Source organism: Cuculus canorus, chromosome 5 (assembly GCF_017976375.1).
Source record: "Cuculus canorus isolate bCucCan1 chromosome 5, bCucCan1.pri, whole genome shotgun sequence".
Classification (NCBI taxonomy): domain Eukaryota; kingdom Metazoa; phylum Chordata; class Aves; order Cuculiformes; family Cuculidae; genus Cuculus; species Cuculus canorus.
This window is the reverse complement of record NC_071405.1, coordinates 42,410,659-42,425,315: the sequence shown is the minus strand read 5'-3', so window position 1 is coordinate 42,425,315 and position 14,657 is coordinate 42,410,659. Positions and strand designations below refer to the sequence as shown.

At 49.6% G+C, this 14,657-nt stretch overlaps 1 protein-coding gene across 2 annotated transcripts in view; it reads left to right on the top strand.

Moving 5' to 3' along the window:
* Positions 1-14,657, top strand: part of LSP1 (lymphocyte specific protein 1) — a 53,202-nt gene that overhangs the window by 9,997 nt on the left and 28,548 nt on the right. The window contains exon 1 of one of the 2 annotated variants that reach the window (XM_054067842.1): positions 2,422-2,595. The exons of the other annotated variant lie outside the window; for it this stretch is intronic. Coding sequence (XP_053923817.1) covers positions 2,537-2,595 — 59 coding nt within the window. The 5' untranslated portion in view covers positions 2,422-2,536. Of the gene's footprint in view, positions 1-2,421; positions 2,596-14,657 lie in introns of those variants that run through there. 2 annotated transcript variants of the gene reach the window in all.

Here is a 14,657-nt window from a genome sequence, read left to right as displayed (position 1 = left end):
TTGTGGTCCTGCAGGACCCTGCTGATGCTGGAGGAATGATGAGTTTTCTTGTCATATCTGATATCTTTCTTAATGTTGAAAGCCACACAGAAGGGCAGGGAACCTTCCCCAAAGGTTGAGTAGCACAGCCACCTTATGAAGCCAGGAAGATTTTCCAGGCAATATTCAGTACTGGGAATTTCTGTCCCCAGGAGCAATGCAGAGCTTGCTCTGCTGCCTGTTGCAGTATAGGGACCCCTGTCCTTACCATTTCACTTCTGGTGTGTCCAAATGACCTTTGCACTTTATACCAGCAAGAGCTAATGTCACAACCTCTCTCTGGTCCTGGATATCATCAACCAAGCATGTTTTTTGTCAGCCCTGTTCACTGAAGACCCACATCTCTCTGACAGGCAGTTTATCCTGGGCTTGGGGTGGAAGTCTGCCAAGTGTTTGTAAGATGACGAGCTTATCCTTCAGGGGACAAACTTGGGTGTTGGGGCAAGGTTCTCTTGCTGGAGCAATGAGATTTTTCCTCTACCCATTTACACAGAGGATCTCACACACACACCCCCCTCCCCCATAGGTAGTGGTGTGCCACTACCTCTTTCCTTCCCCACCTAGCATGCTCCTGCCTGATGGTGACAGGAGCTGCATTCCTCCTTGCCCCTCCTCAGGTCCCTGTGGATTGCTGGGCATCTCTGCCTGAAATAAGAGTCCTGCTGTGATTTCATTCAGCCCCCAGTTGTTGCTGCCCGTGGCTGCTAGCTACATCTCTGCCTGCCAGAGCTCCTCTGTGTTGCATCCTTGGCTGGCGTGGACCATGCGAGTTGCTGGCAGGTTTGGGCCAATTCGCTCCAAAAAGAACACCCAGTAGGTGCATAGTTCATTTCAACTCTGTGGGCAATTGTGGTGAAGTCAGTATCAGTGTTCACATGCTTAGACCCAATGACTCCTGTAAGTACTTGCAGGGCTGGGTCAGCATCTTTTTCAGAAACAGAGACTTTTTGTGGTGGATCTCTCTCATCTTCTCACCAAATTTAGAAAGAAAAAAAAATGCAATGTGACAGCATCTAAGCAGCCTGCAGAGCAAAGCCAGCATCAGTGTCTGCTTTGTGGGTTTTGTTGTTCCTGATCACTTAGGGCATGCTTAGTAAATACCTGCAGAGAAAAATAAAAATATCTGTTTTGAAATGAAGAGAGCGGGAAGGAGGGCAGGCACTTCCTTCTGATCTGGCATTTCCTCTTTGTTGAGGTTTCTCGGTGTATTTCATGGGCAACTTCCCCATTTTAGCTCACTAGGCGGCAATAAACAGTTCTGCAGATGTGACAGAAGGGGACTGAAAGCAGAAGGAAGGTGAAGGTCTAAGCAGGGTGGTCCCATCATAACTGCTCTCATCTCAGGGACAGCCAGAGGAATATTCCCACTTACTGAAAGGGAATATGGGCAGGCCATGCTTAAGTGCCATGGTGCAAGTATAAGTTAGGGCTTTGAATTTGCCAGGTACAAGTCTAGGCACCTGTCGTTTGTTGTAGTAAATCTCTTCCCCCAAAAAGCACACGTGGACAAGGAGATGCAGGTTAGAGGAAAAAAAGACTGTTCTTTTCCAAGACTGCTCCCCTGATGATGTAGCATGAAGAATAATCACCTGAATGGATGGCAGACAGGCACTTTGTTTTACCAGGTGGCAATGCCATTATTCCTTCATCAAACACTCAAGCACTTCTTTCATTTCATGAAATATTAGTGTTTCATGTAGTCAAGCCAAAATTTTCCTCTTGCCCAATTTGGTGGCTATGCAAACTGAGGCATTGGAGAGCTGGTCAGTTGAGCAGGTGAGGAGGAGGTTTTAGAGCAAAATTACAGTGCATATTATTTACATGCTTGGAGCTGCAACCTAGTGGCTTCCCCCAAAATCCAGCGGCTATTTTCATCTCAGGAGAACGTTATTCTCTGGTGCAGTGTTTCCCAGCACAAAGCCCCCCTCTTGCATTAACCTGGCTCTTTGTTGACCTCTGGGCATGTGGGGACCATTTAGAGATGAGCCCTTCGTGGAAGACTTCTGCTGTGAATGGACCAGGAGCGATTTACAGCACAAGTTGCCAGCCTGGATTTCTGCTCCCAACTTGCTTTGTGTAATCAAGAAAGCAATGATAAAGGTGGAAAAAAAAAGGGGGGGGAATATGGGAGGGAGGGGTTGAATAAGGGAAGGAGGAGGGGGCTCGAGAAGGTGAAGGAGAGCGAGGGAGAAGCCCCCCATCGCTGGGGAGCAGGGACAGCTGGGCTTTGTGCTGTGGGACCCACCGCCAGCTGTGCTCGGAGAGAGTCTCCCGTGACAGTTCCACGAGGGGGGGTGGAAGAGGAGGAGGAGGTAGAGGTGGAGGAGACCAGCCGGGGGTGTGGAGCAGGGGGGACTAGCAGAAACAAAAGGAAACCAGCTGCAGAACTTCCTGAAGGCGGAGAGGGGGACGCGGCAGCGCGCAGCGCCGGGGAGCTGCCGGCGGCGCTGGGGAGGGGGCGGCACGGGGACCTGACCGACACTCAGCCGTGGCCACCATGACCAGCGCGATCCTCAGGAGGAACTCCAGCAAGCAAGGCCTGCAGAACCTCATCAGGTGAGGTGTTCCCACCTGTCCTCGCTGCCCGCAGGAGCCGCCGCTCGCCCGTGTCGACCGGTCTTGGACCGGTGGTGGCGGGTGGGGGGGACCGGGAGGGAGGAAGGAGATGCGTTCCGGATTGACCGTCCTCGTGTACCTTTAAATCAGCTGAATTTCTTTCTCAGACCGGCTTTCCAGCAGCCGCGATGCGTTGGAAGGAAGGAAAATAGATACCCCCCCCCCGCCCCTCCACCCCAAAAGCAATATGAGAAAAGCAGATTTGAACTTACTGATGGCTTTTCCAGGAGCATACAGCTGAAATAACTGAGCACAATTGTAGTGTGACACTCACCTGAGCCGGCTGGTTCCCCCCATGCGAAGGATGTCTCAGTATATGTCTTTTTGTGTCCCCGAGTGCTGAATGACTCTGCCAAGAAAAACGATTTCTTTTTTTTTTTTTTTTTTTTGATAGGGAATGTATGCTGGTTGTGCTGTGATGTGCATTTTCAATTTAGGGATCTGTAAAGGGCCAGATCCTCCCAGGGCTGCGAGCTGACACTGCTCTTTTGATTTAATTAATCACAATAATGCTTTGAACCCTTCTCTTGGACTATAATTGGCAGGGCAGGGAGGTGGATGGTTCAGTTGGGTTTGTTCCCATTTGTCAGCCGGGGAGGATGGCTACATTGTCTGCTGGCGCTGGGATTCCCTTCCATATGGTCACTCTGCTTTTCCCTAGAAGCTGGAAATACAGCTTTTTTGTGGGAGCTGGAAACGCTGTTTTCACCAATGGGTCTCTGGGACCCTCCTCTGGCTGCCGATGCTGGGGAAGCTTATTCTGTGCTGTGCTCATAGAATCATAGAATCACTAGGTTGGAAAGGACCCACTGGATTATCGAGTCCAACCATTCCTAACAATCCCTAAACCATGCCCCTCAGCACCTCATCCACCTGGTCCTTTAAACACCTCCAGGGAAGGTGACTCAACCACCTCCCTGGGCAGCCTGTTCCAGTGCCCAATGACCCTTTCCATGAAAAACTCTTTCCTGATGTCCAGCCTGAACCTGCCCTGGCAGAGCCTGAACATTCCCTCTTGTCCTGTCCCCTGTCACTTGGGAGAAGAGGCCAGCTCTCTCCTCTCCACAACCTCCTTTCAGGTAGTTGTAGAGAGCAATAAGGTCTCCCCTCAGCCTCCTCTTCTCCAGGCTAAACAACCCCAGCTCTCTCAGCCGCTCCTCATAAGACTTGTTCTCCAGCCCCCTCACCAGCTTCGTTGCTCTTCTCTGGACACGCTCCAGAGCCTCAACATCCTTCTTGTGGTGAGGGGCCCAGAACTGAACACAGCATTTGAGATGCAGTCTCACCAGTGCCAAGTACAGAGAGAGAATCACCTCCCTGGACCTGCTGGTCACACCATTTCTGATACAAGCCAAGATGCCATTGGCCTTCTTGGCCACCTGGGCACACTGCTGGCTCATGTTCAGTCGGCTGTCGACCAACTTGTTCTTCTCCTCCAGGCAGCTTTCTAGCTGCTCTTACCCTAGTCTGCAGCACTGCATAGGGTTGTTGTGCCCCAAGTGCAGGACCTGGCATTCCACCTTGTTAAACCTCTTGCCATTGGTCTCGGCCCAGCGGTCCAGCCTGTTCAGATCCCTTTGCAGAGCCTCCCTACCCTCCAGCAGATCCACGCTTCCACCCAGCTTAGTGTCATCTGCAAACTTGCTAAGGGTGCACTCAATACCTTCATCCAGGTCATTGATAAAGACATTGAACCGGGCTGGACCCAGTACCGAGCCCTGAGGAACCCCACTTGTCACTGGCCTGCAGCTGGAATTAACTTCATTTACCACCAGTCTCTGGGCCCGGCCATCCAACCAGTTTTCAACCCAGGAGAGTGTGCGCCCATCCAGGCCAGAGGCTGACAGTTTCTGAAGCAGAATGCTGTGAGAAACTGTGTCAAAGGTTTTGCTGAAGTCCAAGAAGACTACATCCACAGCCTTTCCCCCATCTAGTAGTCGAGTCATTTTGTCATAGAAGGTGATCAGGTTAGTTTGGCAAGACCTGCCTTTCGTGAACCTGAGTTGACCGGGCCTGATCACCCGGTTCTCTTGCATGTGCTTCATGATAGCACTCAAGATCACCTGTTCCATGACTTTCCCTCGCATTGAAGTCAGACTGACAGGCCTGTAGTTCCCTGGATCCTCCCTGCAACCCTTCTTGTAGATGGGCACAACATCAGCCAGCCTCCAATCCAGTGGAACTTCCCCAGTCAGCCAGGACTGCTGGAAGACGATGGAAAGGGGTTTGGAAAGCTCCTTCAATACTCTTGGGTGGATCCTATTCAGCCCCATAGACTTGTGGGAGTCTAGCTGGGCAAGCAAGTCTCTAACCGCCTCCTCTTGGATCATGGGAGCTTCATTCTGCTCCTCTCACTCCTGGGTTTGTACACAGAGGAAACAACTTCCCTTACTATTAAAGACTGAGGCAAAGAAGGCATTCTAATGCTTCTGACTGGGCAGAAGAGACTCAAGCCTCATCTTTTTATATTTAATTGAGCAGCTGAATGGGTGATGGGTAGAATTAGGCAGTGCTGGACTCCCATCCTGCATCTTGGGCACCCTTGTGCTGTCAGTGCTCATGGTGCTCCAGCTGGGAGGTGAAAGATGTCGAGGTGAGGCATGGGGGTTGTTTGGGCAGATGTTTTCTAGTCAGTGTGGGATTTCCCTGTCTGGTAATGCAGCCTCTAAACCTCAGCCCTTGAATGAGTTTCTTGCCTTGGAAGGGAAGCTGGCACCAACAACCTTCCAGTCCCTCCCACCTTCTCCCAGGGTCTGTTTTGGACCCAGGGGAGTCAGCAGAAAAGCTCCCACTGTTTGCATAGGCTCCTGAGTTGGAAAGTGGGCAGGAGGAGATGACTCCTCTTTGTTCATCTATTTGGCCCATTGCGCTCTTTACCTGGTCTCAGCCCAACGCGACTGGCATCTTGGTTACCAAACCCTGTTTCAGAACAGGGCTTGGTCAGGGGCTTACAAGGGGTACAGAAATCTCCATGTTGGTGTGCAGCAAGCAGAGATAGACTCAGATTTGGGGTCAGATGGTACTGGGGAGGGCCAAGCAAATGAACTGGGGTGGGAGTCACCTGCACACAGCTGCATGGCATTATTTTGCAGGATGCTAGATGGAGCTGGAGGCTTTGTGCCTCATACACAGAAAATGGGTGTCTAAAGAGCTGTTCTTGGTACAGACCAAGCCAGAGGTGTTCTACTGTTTTTAATGGTGTCTTCATGTCTCCAAGTTCCTTCTGCTGTGGATAAGGAACTTTTGGTGCCCTAGAGACTCACGGAGGCTTTTGCCAGAGGAATTCTAGGATTACATTTATCCTGAGCATGGTTATTACATTTAATCTGGCAGAGGCTGGGCTTCGTGGCTATGTTTTCCAGTCCTGTGTACAGACAAGGAGGGAGGTGAGATGTGAAAGATGGGATTTCATCCATAGTTTACACCCAAAGAAGCCTTACTAATGCTCACAGGAGTCACAGTTGTATTTTCTCTTAGAGCAATTTCTTTCCTAAGCCCAGCCATGAGGCTACCCCTGCAAGCCCTGCTAGCCTGGGTGTAGGCATAAGCTCCTTCAGTTGGTGAACAGCTTGAGGCTTCTGGCTTGAAGATTCATTGCTGCCAAGATTTTCATTGTGGTCTTCTTTTATCTGTCCCAAGGTGGCTACACGTAGAGTGGTTACACTGCCTATGTCGTAAGTGCTTCTATTGTGTCCAGGTGCACTGGTGACCTACAGGACAAGGGTAAAAATGGCTCCTCAGAGCTGTGTTCGCAAGCACCTGGAATTTCAGTGTGATGCAAGATTTACCCAACCTTTCCTGCTACAGAGCATCAGCAGGGGTAACTAGCAAATTACCTTTTCTGAGCATCACTCAGCCAAAGGAACTGCTTGCCAGGCTGTCCTACAGCTGGGTTAAGGAATCCTGAGCTGAAATCAGTGTGAAAATCTTGTGGATTTTGAGTTTGAGTTGAGTCCCAATGCTTAAGCATCTGGACTTGTGCTTGAGACGAAACCCCAGCCTTTCAGACGAAGTGGATCATGCCCTTGTGTAAAGCAGGAGTGTCTGGCTGCCATCTCCCCAGCATTGGTCCCAGGAGCCTAATTTGTGTGAAATGGCTTCTCTATGAACCGTGCCAAGAGTTTCAGCACATGCCAGGCTTCAGGGTGGGTTGGTGTGCTTGAGAGCAGTGGGCCATGTCAGAGGTACCACAGGCTGAAGTGCTGAGTCAGCACTCCGAGAAACATCCTTTCATCTTTTCCCAGCCTGGAAGAGGGCTGGAAAGATTAGCCTTCCTTGTTCCGCACTGGCTGCCAGCAGTGGGACATCAGTGCCTTTGCATGAGCATGTGGTTTAAGTCTGACTGGAGAGCATGAGTGGCTGAGTAATTACCTGAGAAAGGCATAGGGAAGAATGGGCAATTACAGGGTTATCTACCTCCCCTCCTTTGCCCTACATGCCCAGGCACTCCTGTTGTTGAGATATCCCTGGGGAAAGATTTCTCCCTTTGTAGTGATCCCTTATATGCCTGCAAGACTGTATTTTTTAGAGGTCCTCTCCAAACATGAGCTGCTTTATGTTGTTATTGTGATCTCTTTGTTCCTTATCCTTCTAATGAATTCCTATAAATAAGATAGGGATCCATTGCCTGTCATGTTGATTCATTCAGTTCGTTATCTGCTCCTGCTGGAATTTTACTCTCCCTCTATCGAGCCTGGAGTGTTTCACAAAAGAATATGGCCGTTTAATTAACCTACAAATCAGACTCTCTGTAAATCAGCTGTGCCACTCCTTGAAACTGGATTATCAGGGCTCTCGGTGGACACCACTCCCCTTAAGTGCTGCAGTGGCTTGCTGTAGTCACCTCCTCATAGCCTGACTCTTGGTGCCTGCCTGGGGTGTGCAGCTGTGGGGTGAAGTGTAAGTATGAATGGATGTGCTTTAGAAGAGCTGCACTCTTGTCTCAGCTGGTTTGGTTTTTATCCAGCCTGTGGGTGAATCCCAGGTGTTACTATGAGGTGAGCTGTGATCTGTGCTTGGGGAGAAAGGATAGTTTTCTTGCACACTGCTTGCACACCTCCTAGCGCGATAGGGGACCTGGCCCAGAGCAGGGACTCCAGAGCATGGCTGCTGCACAGGCAAGAGGTAAAAAAGTGTCTATAATAACAGTTAGAAGTGCAAATAATACTGCAGGGAAGAGGCACTGAATCTTGAGGATGAAAATGCTCAGAGGAAGAAAATGAGTCAGAAAGTTAGATTGGGTGATAAACCTAATTGTTTCCTCTGTAGAGTGGGACTTTTGCGTCTTTATCTTCTGTGGAGTCATTAACACGGAAGCCAAAACATGAGATGTGAAATCATGCTTGCATGCCCTGTGTTTTGGCATGCCATACACGATGAGGTGCTTTCCATCTCTAGCTGATGCCAGCACTGGTGATCCTGGTGCCCACAAGGTAGTTGCACGGCTCCTTCTTTCTCCCTGCAATGTGCTGTTGCATCATTGAGCAACACCCTGGTGATGCTCAGAGTCCCACAGCATTAGGGGTAGCTTTAAAATTCCCCAAACTCCTTGAACTGTGGTGTATGTAATGAATGTAATATTTAATTTAATGGGGATCTGGGGGCTTTGCTCACCTCTGTGGGATGCCTTCCTTTCCGTCTGCATGCAATGTTTCCTGAAGCTTGCCAGGATGTGTCTCAGCAGGGAATATGCTACTCCAATATTTCTGTTTTGACCTCCTGAGCACTGAGCTGGGAACAAGAAGCTTGAAGTGCCTGGGAGGGCTGGATGGTACTTTAAAGGGGCAGGAAGTTTTTGGAGAGGTGGTTGGTGCCAGGGTATGGTCTGGGCATGATGTGTTTCCTGGGAGGTAGTGGTTACAGCCTCCAAGGGCTATTGCAGCATCTCTTAACTCCACTTCCTTAGGTTGTAGATAGGTACAAGGTGGGGGTCAGGAAAGCTTGCCATGAAGTGGGGCAGCTCTTTAGAGGGAAACAAGGAAAATGAATGTGCAGGAATGAACTGGCTCCTAGTGGTGGAACATGAGGAACCAGGCCTTCAGCAGTGCAGTTCATTCTTTTCTTACGCACCACAGTGCTCCCCTTCCTGAATCCTCCCTATTTTAGTGTTTTTATTATTGGCCTTTTTCTTATCCCTCTCTGTCCCATTACTGGGGCCAGGGCAGAGCTGATGGACACCTTTGTGAGACCCACCGGTGGACAGTGGATGGGAAGGAAGAGGCAACCAAATGCTGTCGGTGAGGAGGAGCTGCTGGAGGGAGCTTTGGGCCAGAGTGATTGCCCAGCACCAGCAGGGCATGCCCAGGTGCTTCCCACATCCCAGCACAGTGATGCCAGCTGCTTGCAGTGCAATGTCACTGCATTTGCAAGCCAGGAAGGACCAGCTGAACTGTGGAGCAGAGTTGGGGGTAAGGGAGCAAACTGGTCTGTGGCAGGCATCCCATCCCTGAATGCCTTGTGGGATCTCTGCCCACTGCTTTCACCCCAAAGAAGGCAGCTTATTCTTATCTCTCCAGTGGCAATGGCTCATCTGCCCCCTCTGAGTACTTTATGGATCCATTTGCTGATTTTCCTAGCCCTGGGGCTTTTTTCAGTGGGAGCACTCCACCTACCATTGACTTTTCCCAGAAGCCAGCTGATGGGTTTTGTTTGCTTTTAGCCTGGCTCATCCCAGACTTCTACCTGCTCTCAAGCAGCAGGATATTTAGGGCTTGAACCCATTGAAATTATGGGGAGCTGCAGTGAGTCTCTGAGTCCTTTGCAGCTGCAGGTTATCCACATCCTTTGGTGAGCTGGAGAAGGACCACCATATGTGTCTGAGCATGGTTCAGCTGGAAAGGGCACTGGATGGTGATGCTGGCATCTGAGGCTTTGTAGCTGGGATGGTGCGTGAAAACAAATTTTCAGCTTTTAGACTCTTTATTTTTTCTTTTTCCTTCTCCCACCATTGGTATAACTTCAGTCGTTCAGTTGCATGGGAGTTGCAGTCTGTGTTTTGGGGCAAAAACTTTTCTCATGGAGACACGCTGCCTTAGCGTAGCAGGGACCGAGGACTTGCTGCTGACTCCAATTCCTGTTGCAGCACAACTCATCAGCAATGGCCATAAATGAAGAGAGCCTCAACTTTCCCAGGGAGCAGAGCAGCACATTCCCACGGCCTCCCTTTTACCTCCCACCAGTTCTCGGGGAGTGCTCAAGTAGCAAACTCCCTTACTGTTGCTGGGGGCTGCAGGGGTTGGGGGACTGTGTCACCCTGAGGGCTGCAAAATGAAGGACTCACGGCCAAGCCAGTAGTGTTATAAAAAGCAGCATGCTTGGTATGAATCTCACCCTTAATTCAAGTCTTGAAGCAGGGGTGAGGCTGTTACTCACCTCCCTAGGCTTCAACTTGTTTTCCACCCCGAGTTTATCAAGAAGGATGCTGTCTGACTGTCGCCAAGGCAGAGGGGCAACAGAGGCTTGCTTCCCTCGGAGATGGGAAAAATAAAATACAAAAGTTGGGCAAGCCAGTCTGAACCTCTCTGACAAGTCTTATTTTCTACTCTGGTGTGCTTCTCCCTTGCAGAAACAGAGACCAGACTTCCTGCTCTTTAGTAAAAAACCTCTTGATTTCTTGAACCTTAGGGCTGAGATGGAGAGACTGTGAGAAAGGGCCATGGTTTGAGGTCATATGCGGCACCGATTTCTCACACCTACTGAGTACCGTAGAGTGCTGGGAGGACTCAGAACTCCAGCCCTTTCCTCCCCCTCTCTCCAAATTCCTGACTGGTGATGTTAATACATTACCGCACTGGCCTATCTGTGTACTAAAGACCCATGGTCCTGGGGGTGCAATCCGTCATCTTGCAAGGGATTCATTGGGATCCTGTCTGCCATGGTTAAAACCAGTAATAATAAAAAGAAGCAGTTGTTTCCATGGGCTGCCTTCTGCCTCTGTGAATGGCCTGTGCATCGCTCAGAGCATCTGGACATGCAGACCTTGACCTGTGCCTTTCTGGTGCCACTCTCCTGCAGGAGAGGACAGATGAGGCTTGTGCTGAAGGACCAGCCCTGCCCATGTCCCTCCTCCAAGGTCTGCTCCTGCCATTTGCCACCAGCTTTCTCAAATATCTCTTGTTTTGCTTGTGGAAGTTGTAAATTGCCAGGTCGGGGCTTTCCCTGCCCATCACACTGCAGTGCCAGGTCAGTCTTTGCAGGGAATTTAACGGAGCCTAAACCAGGCAGAGTCCTATACCTAGCACGTGTGGCTGCATGGCTGCATATCTCCACATCCTTCTTTGGGCAGAAGTAGGATGTGCTTTTGTGGAGAAAACCCAAGACTGATTTAAAAAAGAAGAGTTAATTTTATTTTTAAGGAGGAGATAGGTCTCTGCCATGCAGCTATTTTTTATTCTACTTCTACTTGATGGAAGTTTGGGCTGTATCATATTCTGTTCAGATACCTTGAGGAGTCCTTATTGCCCTGTGTGTGAAGCCTTTCTATACCCCCCAGCTCCAGTGGGTCGATGAGATCAGACTGTGTGACCATCCCTGGATGTGAAGCAGCTCCACCCTGCTGTTAGCAACTTGAAGGCAAGCTGGAATTTAAAGGAGGAACAGGGAGACGTGGCTGAGATGGCGCGGCTATTAGTGGGGTGGGAAAGCTTGGTATGAGAAAAGGGCTGAGGGTGAAGCATATATACACATTTTTTTCTTCCCCTCCCTGCCCCCCTCTTGTTCAAATTCTGAACGGAGAAATGCAGCTGAGGAATTACATGAATGTATGGGAGGGAGAGACTTTTGCAGCATCTTTGGCTGCCTTTAAATGACAAGCTGATCTTTCAGAGCTAGGATAACCATCTCCCCTGAGACGAGGTTGCAATAAATTCCAAGCTGTAACATAATTTTTGATTTTCTTTTCCCATCTTCCTGTATTGTACCACTATCTACATCCCCTTCCTTATTCAGTGGGATGGTTACCTAGTCTTTGCTATCAATCACACAGTATTCCTAAGTCACACAAACCCACCCATCAAGAAGCCTAACTGCTGCATGCCATCTGACTCGCTGATGGCCAGTCTGTGTCCCTGGTGTCAACAGCCGTATTTGCTGGCATTCAGTAGCAGCTCCTTGGTGGAGTGGTAATTAGGGGGTTGGATGCCAGCTGGACTTCTGCTCCATTCTCTACATCTTCCTATCTTTGCAGTGACCTTAGACAAGCCTTTGAGCTTAGGGACAGGTTTCTAAAGGTGTCTTGATGTGTGGAGGTAAACCAAAGTCTTAGAGGGATCTGTGGAAAGGGCTGAGATGCTGAACTGTGTTGCCTAACATTGGTGCCTGTCGTGTGAGGCATTTCTGGGACACTGCTTTGAGTCAGGGCATATACGGTTTGCAGGGATGGAATGAAACTGAGCCATGGCAGCATGACCATGCGCTGCATACAAATATCCTCAGCCATGACTTCTGTGGTGGCCTGATGCCAGTTGTCACGAATGATGTGAACAGAGGCATTATCTGGCTATTTTAGCCTACTTGACTTGGTCACACAGATCTGTTATATGCCATTTAAAAGATATTAATAAGTGATTCATTTGTTGGTGGAAGGTCATGCAGGTGAGAGAGTTGCTCCATTCTAGCCTTTTGAGGATGTCCTCTTCTGTTTTGTACGATGGGGTGGACTGCTCATCTCTGTACCTTTGCCAGTCATGTCTGGGCCCTTTATAAATGGGTGATAAATGCAATGTCAAATAAAGCCTGGCAACTCTGCTCAGCAGCAGGATGAACTTGTTGACAGTCCTAGGTGGTTTACGTTGCTTAGCCAGCTTTAGTGGCTGGTTGCTTGAAGGCAGTGAGAGAGTATTACCCTGAGTGTGCTGAGGGATATCTCTAATGGGCAGCAGGGCACCTATGTTGGATCTGGCATAAGGCTGTGATGGATTATGTGGGAAGAGAAGGTCCTTCACACAGGTTTCTGGCACCTCCCTTTCCCCTAACCTAACAGAGAGGTCAGTGGGATGACTGCTGGGAGATGCAGTGCACTGTTCCCAGTTCTTCTCTAGTTCATGCACCCCCGTCCCTTATGGCTGATATTTTCAGAGGTGGTAGACGCTGTTGCTTTCACAGGTGATGAGAGCTATACCCTTGATGGCAATAGGATTTGCTGCGGGTTAATGGGCTGTGTGCTCTCTGGGAAACACCATGCTACGTGTTGTGCATGGCTCCTCCTAAACCCCATTCTCAAATCTTCTTCCTTGAACCCTGGCTCTGAGGGGGCAGCTACTCACTGCGTGCTGTGACCAAAGTCAACACCATCCTGGTCCAATACCCTGGTGAGCTCAGGAGATGGGAATGTCCAATGCACTGATAGAGGGTTCCTGGGTTTCTGGTACAGGTCTGCAAAGGCCAAAGCCTCTGGAAGGCATTTAATTTTCCTTTCTGGAATTAGCTTTAGTGCTGAAGGTTGGGTTTGGGCCAGCAAAGCTTCCTTTGAGCCATTGGCCATGCAAAAGACTCCTCGAGTCTGCAGCATTTCCCTTAAATGCAGCTCATCTGGTGCCAGAAATTTCCCTCGCCTGTATGTTGTAATCTCCTCAAGTGCTGGTGAGGAATTGCCCAAAGGAAACATGACCTTCCCAGCAATGCTGGGTTCTATGAAGTGGGCGTTCATGGCCATGTAGAATGGCACAGCCTGTATTGTTGTTCTGCGGGTGGAGGAGGTGTTTTGTAGGGTAAAGAGAAATAAAACCCTCCCCTGGCTGGAAGTCCAGAGGGAGGTGAAGTCAAGAGCTGGATCTAATATGAGCAGCTGGCCCTGGTCAGAGCAGAAGTCTGAGCATCCCAGATGCTTGGCAAGCTTTGACTCCATGGCGAAAGCTGAACTGAGGTGCCCTCAGCCCTTCACTGCACTTGCAGGATCTGCTTGGGAAGAGAGGAGCACCTTCCACAAAGAGCATTTCATCCCAGACCAAGGTCTCCAAAAGCTGATGGCAGAGATGTAGGGACTGCGTAAGAGGGACAACTCAGCCCATGGGCTTCTGGCTGCCAGGGCAGCAAAGTAGTCTCTCCATCTTCTCTTCCTTCTCCAGTTCCCGTGATGTTTGTGTGAGGGGGTGAATTTCCTTTCACCTTTCAGGAAAATCCCTCTGTCTAGGCAGATGGCTGGATGCAGGAGAAGCATGCTGTAGCTTAACTTGGAAGTCTTCAAGCTTCAAGTCTTCTTGCTTCTCATTTCCCTGTCCCATGCTGGGTGAAATGAAATGGGGAGCTCTCAGTCCCATCAGCAGCTATGACCCTGCTTCTTCCCAAAACTTCCCCAGCCTGGGACTGACCTGGGAAAGTGCTGGTGGGAGCTAAAGGCAGAGGTACACAGTATCAACCCCATCCTGAAGTACCAGCTAATTATTTCTAGAAATGGGAAAGATGGTTGTGCATTACTGCTGTGGGCTGAGCACACTGAGTTACTGAATGTGATTGTGAGTAATTAGAGCAAATGGGAGACCATGGCCACTTCTTAGAAGATGGAACCATTCGGAAATTAAATCTTTCCACCTTCCTTGCTTTGAAAGACAATTTACCAGCTGACCCCTCCTCACACTAGGGTTGTCCAAATTGGAATGGCACATTGGTTTGCAGCCCAACAAACTCTTGTAGCTGACTCAAACACAAGGACTTCGGCAAAGTTTAGTTTCTCATTTGTTTGAGGGTTTTTTTTGTATGTTTTTCTCTGAAGACAAATATTTGTGCTGCTAGGTCAGTTGAAAAGGAATTGCCCTTTTCCCTCTGCTTGGCAGTGTGACTACTGAACCCCAAAGAATTGCTTATTAAACCTTGCTCTGCTGCCAGCCTGTTTGAACATAAGCAAGAGCTCAGAATCCACTAATAAACTGATTTTAGGTGTTTTCTGGAGGGCAGTGGTATTTCTGAACCCAGGATGAGTGAGGGCCCGGTGGGGACTTTATCCTCAGCCCTTATTCCAGAGAGGAGCAGGTATCCCAGCATCACAGCCCCACCACAATACTCAGTGT